This window comes from Portunus trituberculatus, chromosome 46, assembly GCF_017591435.1.
Source record: "Portunus trituberculatus isolate SZX2019 chromosome 46, ASM1759143v1, whole genome shotgun sequence".
Classification (NCBI taxonomy): domain Eukaryota; kingdom Metazoa; phylum Arthropoda; class Malacostraca; order Decapoda; family Portunidae; genus Portunus; species Portunus trituberculatus.
In genome coordinates, this window is record NC_059300.1 from 31,289,657 (window position 1) to 31,298,851 (window position 9,195).

A 9,195-nucleotide genomic window follows, 5' to 3' on the forward strand; every position below is an offset into this window, starting at 1 on the left:
GACACACACACACAGAGAGAGAGAGAGAGAGAGAGAGAGAGAGAGAGAGAGGTGGGGGTGGTAGTAGGGGTGGGGCTGCAGATCAGTGGAATGTATCAGCCGAGGCAGTGATGAGTGTGTTGGTGTAAACTTGTAAAGTGTTAACAGAAGGTATTCATAAGTTACACAAGGAAATGCGATCACTCAGTATTACAAGGCACATTAATTACTACCGTGACTCAGTCCCCTAAATATATATCTCGCAGATAGGTCAAGATGAAACATACAGCTCTCCTGTTCTTTTTACCATCATCGTCATCATCATTGTTATTACGTAATTTTACATTCATTATTTATGTATTTCTTTATCTTTACGTACTGCACCCTGCCCTCACCAGTTAACAGTTACCACCCTGCCCCCCTCCACCACGCTGCCGCCGCGCACGGGACTCACGTGGTGTTGATCGCCAGGAATGCGTTGCTAGGAGACGCAGACATGACACCCATCCACCCGCCTCAACAGGCGCTCGCGCACACACACGCGTACACACTCACACACACACACACACACACACACTGAACGAAAAATGTGGGAAAGAAACACGTTGCATGCGTGGAACCAATAAGACAAAACTGTGTTAAGTGAGAACTGGAATTTCAGTTTTACTGATGAGAGAGAGAGAGAGAGAGAGAGAGAGAGAGAGAGAGAGAGAGAGAGAATTACTATAAAAATAAAAATTTGTTCAGGGCACACATTCAGCCTCAGAGGACCGTGCAGTGTATTTTGGAATTCATAAAAAAAAAAAAAAAAAAAAAAAAATCTAAAAATAAGATTCTTCAATTTAGCAGAAAGTTCCTCATCAATAGGTATACTAGCCTAAGATCTGCTTAGTCATTTCCAACAAGTCACAGAATTGATAATTCCGGTAAAAAAAAAAAAGGAGTTTATAAGGTTGAGGAGAGAGAAAGCATGCTGGCACTCCTTTTGTTGTCAGATGAACACAGATAAAACAGAATAAAAAGAGGATTGCACAACTTTAAAGAAAAGAAAAGAATATGATACTAATGAAGAGTAACTTACCACATATATATACTCTAAGCACTTTCTCATGCACCTTCCACAAAAAGAGAAATATGTACTACATAGAAACAAACTCTTTATTTTCTAGAGGCACACAAATCCAAGGTAAGTCATGCAGGGTTACATTGGGGAACATCATCACTACACATAGGAACATAATGTCCCCTTAACTCACCTGACATGTGCCTCACTCAGCAACTTGCCAGGGAGCACAGAGGAGGACTAAGTAAACTATATGTCCAGGGTTGGTTATGAGAAGGAGAGATGAGTGTTTCTTGACCAACAACCATCCTGCAGCAGCCTGGACACCACAGGACTGACTGGATGAGGGTAGAGGTCTTCATGGCAAGTAGTAAGAACTATGGGTATGTGACAGCTGGAGTGGCTAGGCTGGATGTTCTTGCTGCCACTGTCACTCTCCCTTCAAAGCAGTATGTATGTGCACTAATTTTGGATGGGAATGTCTTCCAGGCCATAGGGGTTGTACAGCCAGGGGTAATAGGGTGGCTGGGGCTTGGTGCAGGCTGTCATGTACATGGAAGACATCGATGGTGGAATGTTGTTCTCCGGGCCAAAGTGGTACTTGTTGTGTGACGGACATGTGGTCTCTGGGTCAAATATTGGACATCTGAACTCAGGGATGCTGGCAATCTCGTCCACTGGCTTGGGGTTCTTCATCCAGGCCAGCAGTCGATCCAGGGACACCACATACACATCCTCCAGTGAACTCAGCCACAACAGGAAGCTGGTGGGGTGCAGGATGTGAGTGTAGTGGTGATGGTAGGTGATGGTCGGGAAATTGTAGTTAGTGGTGGTTAGTGCTAGTAGTGGTGGTGAAAATATGTGGTGATAGGAAGAATGTTAATAGTGGTGGTGGTGGTGATGTGGGGACTTTCGATAGTGCTGGTGTAAGTGGTGAGACAAACTACCATTAACATTCATTCCTAAAATATGCATATAATATTTTGTTCCTCATGAATGAAGGAAAAGCAAATTTGTACATGACGCCTTTGCTGTACTGTCATGTCTGCCTTTTAGATGGGCAGGACTGATGGTCAAATTAGTGAATGCATCTAGAAGGTATGTAAAGCATCTTTATATGAATGAAAGTTGACATTTACATTTACAGACACACTCAAGCATACACACAGTACTGTATATAGGTAGATGAAATAGGATACAAGTTGAAATGTTGTGGTGTAAGAGAGATGTTTCCTTACTTTGTGTAACCCTCCTTCCTGGCCTCTGTCTTGTTGAGGGTGCCTTCATAAAACCAGGAGTGGTGTGCATACAAGCCAAAAGGTGCCTTGTTGGTGTAGTAGTTGACAAGGAAGTTCCTCCTCAGGAAAGCCTCCACGGCATCTTTATCGTTGAGAAGTTCACCATCCTCACTATAAAATATGATGAAAAAATGTCAAGCAATTCTCATGTTTTAAGTTTGATCACTATTCAAAAATGTTCTTACAGTATAAAAACGCATTGTATTATTTCAGGTGTGTGCTGCAGCGCTAACCACTCCTTAGCATTCACATGTCCAACAGGAGCTAGGTCAGTTATAAGTAAGTAGCTACAGTGCATGTGTTCAGTTTCCACAGCGATGTGTGTATCTGAACTAGCAAACCTTTGGCAGGTGTCCAGCATGGCACATGGCTGGTTCTTGTTGTCATTCAGGTCCAGCATTGGCATCACCCACACGCCAGGGTAGGTGTCTTTAGGACATCGGCCCAGAGGACAGTCCTGGCAGAAGTCATGCATGACAAAAATTTATCAATTGTATATATCTACAAAGACTGAATATAATACTACTTGTATACATTTATAAAGACTGAATAATTATAATACTGTACTGTCTTGTCGATATATGTAAAGCATATGTAACAAACACTGTATGTATCTCTGTTTATCCTTGTATATTCACCTTTTACGTAATATCTACAATAAACATGGAATAATTTCTAATCTCATTTTATTATTCATCCTTTACTCAAACTCAACATGTTATTCATCTTTGCCAACCCTCAATTCAAATTCCAATAACATGGTGCCACATCAGTTTTTATCCTTCATCCCTGGAGCACAATGCTCCCTGTGTGGCCACCCACCTGAGGGCTGTTGTAGTCCAGCGTGTAGGGCCACAATCCCTGATTGGGTTTCTCAAACCAGTTGGTGTACTTAAGTGTAGTCCAGGAGCAGTCATACTTCAGGCCAAGCTGCTGCAAGGCACTGAACATCTCATCACCTCCCAGCTCCAGGAAGGGTGCTCGCCATCCCTGTCCAGAGAAAAGAAAACAGTTGAAAACACACACACACACACACACACATGTAGCAGCAACACCAGGTCACAGTGAGAGACTTACTAGTTTTGCTGCTTAGTTGCCCTTTGTTAAAGTTTCATTAGTTTTTAGTTCTGGCATCCACCACAAATGGGTGCTCTCCAAAACATCAGCCAGGCGAACCCAATTCCCCACAGTGGCACTCTAACCACAGCACTAACCTCCCAGTAAACAGCTTAAACTCACGAGCTTGAGTGAGACTCGATCTGCTGACCTTAGCAATGCCAGGCCACTACCACTGTACTAGACAGACAGAGGCTTTGACTTCCAACAATAACAAGAGCTCTCTTTCTCTCTGATAAATCATATTTTCATCATTCCCCCTATATGTACACTACCTGCCTTATAAATACCCACCTTCAGATCCTCCTCAGGAATTCTTGCAAACTTGACAATCATCTTCCTCAGGTCTTCCATCTCTTGCATCCACAGACTTTCATTGCCTGGCCGCCAGTAATTTGACACATCACTCTTGTGACTGCAGGTTCAGGGACAGAGTAAAATACAATACATACTTGTATAATGCACTGGGAGTCAGAGAAAAATGCAATTGTGAGAAAGATCTGAATGGCACTCCAACAGAAAAAAGAGCACAAGTACAATGGGTGATGATGTACAAAGGATAATTAGAAGCACACCAAAGAATGACATGTTGATTTGAGTTGAGATGTGAATTGATAAATGACAAGAGAAACTATAGTACAACATTCACACTCGAAGCATAATGAAACAAACTAACTGCGAGTAGATTCTGTGAAAGAGGTAATAAAACCCGTGATGTTATTTGGTGTACCTCTCAATAAATACAAATAATAAAATAAACAAGCGAATGAATAAAAACAATAGCATTTGACAAAAGCAAACCATAAAAATCCAGCAGTCTATTAAAAAAAATGTAATCAGAAGAGGAGGAGGAGGAGGAGGAGGAGGGAGAGGAGATACTAACGTGACGGAGTGGAGGGCGATCTCATGGCCAAGGCGATGGAGTTCGTTGACGATGGTGTAGTCAGTGTACTGATGAGAGAGGAAGAAGGTCATGGTGATGCGGCAGAAGTTGGGGTTATTGAGGTTCTGGAAGTCCAGGTAGAAGTCCTTGTTGGTGACAGTGACGGCATCATCGTAACTCAGGACGACAAACTGTGGCACGTCATCCAGAGACTCGAAGTTGCCTGGAAGAAGGGAGAGAGGTGAAGGGGAGCTGCTGTATGTACTGTAAAGAGAGAGAGAGAGAGAGAGAGAGAGAGAGAGAGAGAGAGAGAGAGAGAGAGAGAGAGAGAGAGAGAGAGAGAGAGAGAGAGAGAGAGAGAGAGAGAGAGAGAGAGAGAGAGAGAGAGAGAGAGAGAGAGAGAGAGAGAGAGAGAGAGTTACCTGGAGGTTCAAGAGAGGGACACAAGCAGTCAGGCAGCTTGCAGTTTTGGCCTTGCTTACATGACGCATCACCCTCCTGGCCACTCTGAAAGAACACAGACAATATAGAATGACGAAAACGTGAATGAAAGTATTGGCAGACAGATATGGAGAAAACAGTGCCACTAGTTATGAGGGATCGGTGAGAAGATACCTATGAAAAAAAGTGTGACAAAGTAATACTATTTGTCCTAAACTGTTCTCTGGATGGTGGAGGGACAGGATAAAGCACTGATGAAAGAGAAACTATCACTACTTGAGGATTACTAAAGTGAGGTTTGGAGAGGAATGGGAAGACAAGAGAATTTCAATGGGCATACCCCCCGATGAGCGACGCGGTGGTATACAAATAGGAGCGTCTCACCTTAGGGGCGGCCTGAGCAGGCACGACCACCAGCAGAGCCACCACCAGCAGACAAGAAAATGGTCGTGTCATTTTCGCCCCAGGTACTGACACCGGTCTCCCTGCATCATTACATTATATAGCCGCCCCCGCTGCCGCCAAGGGGAGAATCTGGTGGAAGGGAGAGGGAGAGGGGGTCTGGAATTCAGCGTTATCAGGTGCAAGAAAGCGTTGTAGCTGACTGATCTTGACAGAGTGTAGCCCTTGTGCCCACAACGTTGCGGCACAGGTAGGCCCCACGGTCCCACCACGCCACCATCCCAACCCCACACACTGGTTCGTGTTATCTACTGTACTTACATACATACATGTATACTGTACGTTACCACGTGTACTCGACGCTTTCTTTCCATCTTTCCTTTTCACTCTAAACACAGAGTTTTCCCACATAATATTATACTCCACAACTGTAAAAAACAATGATCATATTATGATACAATCACCTTTTTTTCTACATCTATTTATGATATGTGAATTTGTTAACATCTTGCTAAAATTTGGTAAGCTGAAGTAATTATCATTTCATTATTATTCTTTTCTATCATAACGAAAATCTTGAATGATTTCGCTTCACACACACACACACACACACACACACACACACACACATATATATATATATATATATATATATATATATATATATATATATATATATATATATATATATATATATATATATATATATATATATATGTATAAATTTCATAGATTTTTTTTAGTGGGGTGTGCACGGTGTCGAGTAGTGTCAAAGTAATGTCCTAAAAACTCCGTGTAAAAAAAGTCAACACAGGTATCTACGTATGTCTGCGTGAAGCGTGAGTGACGGCAGCGTGGTGGGCGTGGCGGCGCGGACAAAGGACCGGCTGCTGCTGTGACTCAATCTCTGAGCTTAATGGACCAGCCACACAGAAAACATGGGTACAGAAAATGATAAAATGATTGATATAGGTTCATTAGCAGTGTGTGTGTGTGTGTGTGTGTGTGTGTGTGAGAGAGAGAGAGAGAGAGAGAGAGAGAGAGAGAGAGAGAGAGAGAGAGAGAGAGAGAGAGAGAGGTGAAGACTCGATGGATTAGGAGCAGAACGTAAAGAGCAGACCATTGTTTAGGAGAGCCAGCCTCAGGTGTCTGGCAGTGTTTATCGAGTCACCAAACAACGCCAAATTCTCCGCCCCGTCTCGCCACACTTCGGGACACTGCAATGGTGCCACCCAATGGACAGAGAACAGTGGTGAATGGAGCACAATAGAAGTAGAGCGGTGGTGGTGGTAGTGGAGGTGGTGCTAGTAATGATGATAATGCCGATGATGATAATAATAATAATAATAATAATAATAACAATAATAATAATAATAACGACGACGACAACTGCGAGAATAATGGCAGCAGGAACGCCGAAGATCCCTTTCAAGAGTCTGTCAATGCAATTCCTTCGAAGATGGTGCGCGTACAGGACAAAGGTAACATGACTATGCTGCTTCTCCCGCTGCATGGCGCTACTGTTTCTTCGCATCCACAGTCTTGTATAAGGAGCTTTATACGAGGTTCTGCTCGAATCTGTCCTCCTCCTCCCCGTCACACCCCACCTTCACCGGTCAACCATGCGCACAAAAATGAAGGATAAAGAAGCAAACGGTAAGAAGAAGGAAGAAGAAGAAGAAGAAGAAGAAGAAGAAGAAGAAGAAGAAGAAGAAAGAGCAAATCCAGCAGTGTTAGTCTTGGCCGCTTATCTGTAGTCTAAGCGGTCCTCTGTGTTTTCCAGATTACGTCTGAGATTGACATGAGAAGATTGATTTTTCTCTCCCTGTGTTGGTGACGTGTGACTGTGGTCGCCGCCGCTGTCAGACGCAACACTCGGCATCACACTTCACAGCCACCGTGTAATACCGCCTTCTTTATTTCGTTTCCTGGAAGTTTGTTATCAAATAAGGAACAGAAACCCATTGTTCTCCCTTTTACTTTTTTTTAATGCTCCGTACAGTTACGTCACAGCAACGAGATTACTGTTCAGAGAAGATAGGGGACCTTATGCAAGCCTTCTTTTTCAGTGACACAATCATGTTAGTTTTTTTTCGAGTGACACATAATCATACGAAACAAAAACAAACAGGAGCACTGTTGCCTTTCTTTATTGTTTTCATGGTAACTAAAGCTATAAAATCATCATATACTGTAAGAACGAAGAAAGAAAACAAACATTATGTTGTCAGCAGTTTTGCCAATTCATTGTAGCTAAGAGACAGGGTGTCATAAACATGAAAAGAGGAGATAGAAAAGAAGAAAACCTGTGTTATCTCGCCTCCCTGTGGCCTGTGATTCTACTTTCTTCAATGTTAGAACTTTCTTGTCTCGTCTGCCCTATGGAAGGCTGCCTTACAGGTATACCTAGCAAACCTGAAGTGAATATACTAACAAGTGAGGCGATTCAAACCTCCTACAGCCTTACTGGTCGCTGGTCTCGAAACATGCGCCGTTCTTGGCCCCAACAAATAAAAACGAGTTAAGTCGCCGATAGGTGCTGTGTGGCGGCACTGCTCATCGAGGGAACACATCCCACAAAAATATAACCCTCCCCTTTCTCTCTTTCTTTTCTCTTTGGGAAAACCAACACGCGGATGGTGGTGAGGCACGGAGCCGGCGAGATGGCGGTAATGTTTGCTCTTGTTATTTTAAATCATTTGATTCTTCTTGATCCCAGCCAGCTTTGTGACCTGAATAAGCTGTTGCTGCCTGCGTCACGCTGACACACACACACACACACACACACACACACACACACACACACACACACACACACACACACACACACACATTTCCAAGCAGATTGAAGCATATAACTTTGATCAAGCACTATAAACTGAAGGTCATGGCAGTTATAGAGAGGATTTACCATACGCGGAGCACCTCTACCCTACCAGCTATAGAAACACGATCGGGAACACCCAGGACTTGCTGACACCCGTGACCGATGGACGGGAAACACACCCTGCTCTACTGTACAGCATTATCCAACAAGTCAGGGCAGAAATAATTGATTAAGCATAGGTTAATCTCGCCCACCATCCATGAAACACAAGACAGGCACGATAGGAAAAATGCCGATATACAGAAAAGAGGAGGAGGAGGAGAGAAGATGAAGAAGAAGAAGAAAGAACCAAAGAAGAAGAAGAAGAAGGAGGAGGAGGAGGAGGAGGAGGAGGAGGAGGAGGAGGAGGAGGAGGAGGAGGAGGAGGCGGAGGAGGAGGAGGAGGAGGAGGAGGAGGAGGAGGAGGAGGAGGAGGAGGAGGAGGAGGAGGAGGAGGAGAAGAGAGAGAGAGAGAGAGAGAGAGAGAGAGAGAGAGAGAGAGAGAGAGAGAGAGAGAGAGAGAGAGAGAAACCCCCCCCCTCTAATATTTACCACATCCCATATACAACACTAAAGAAAGAACATGCACTACAGATGACCAAGATTTACAACATGCAAGGTTAGAATGGCAGACTCTCTAGCACTGATCACACATACAATAAAGAGAGAATGTACCACAGATGAAGACGATTTAGTGCACGTTAAGAAGACGCCCTAATACTGACCATATATACAGTAAAGGAGACATAAACATTAGAAAAAAAAGTGGGATGGACAGGTGGGAGAGCGAGCAACAGGTGTTTTACAAGAATGACTTACTAAACTGGAGGAAATAGTGGTGGTGGTGGTGGTGGTGGTGGTGGTGGTGGTAGTAGTAGTAGTAGTAGTAGCGTCCATTCTTACAGGCTACATTTTATCCCTACTTCTCTGAAAATGCTTTAGTTACACGGGTTTTCAGGTTAACAAGGAGAGAGAGAGAGAGAGAGAGAGAGAGAGAGAGAGAGAGAGAGAGAGAGAGAGAGAGAGAGAGAGAGAGAGAGAGAGAGAGAGAGAGCACAAGTTCCCAGATGTGTGTGTGTGTGTGTGTGTGTGTGTGTGTGTGTGTGTGTGTGTGTGTGTGTGTGTGTGTGTGTGTGTGTGTGTGTGT

The 9,195-nt window shown here is 43.7% G+C and overlaps 1 protein-coding gene across 1 annotated transcript; it reads right to left on the reverse strand.

Annotated features, from left to right (window-relative positions):
- Positions 1-1,123: 1,123 nt before the first annotated feature.
- LOC123520082 (chitin deacetylase 7-like) lies at positions 1,124-5,323 on the reverse strand. The gene is made up of 8 exons (XM_045281970.1): positions 5,165-5,323; positions 4,762-4,846; positions 4,340-4,562; positions 3,751-3,871; positions 3,163-3,330; positions 2,682-2,797; positions 2,281-2,451; positions 1,124-1,805 (listed from the first exon to the last, which is right to left on the reverse strand). Exons 1-8 carry the CDS (start codon positions 5,234-5,236, stop codon positions 1,505-1,507), a joined length of 1,257 nt encoding a protein of 418 aa, XP_045137905.1. The 5' UTR covers positions 5,237-5,323; the 3' UTR covers positions 1,124-1,504.
- Positions 5,324-9,195: the final 3,872 nt, after the last annotated feature.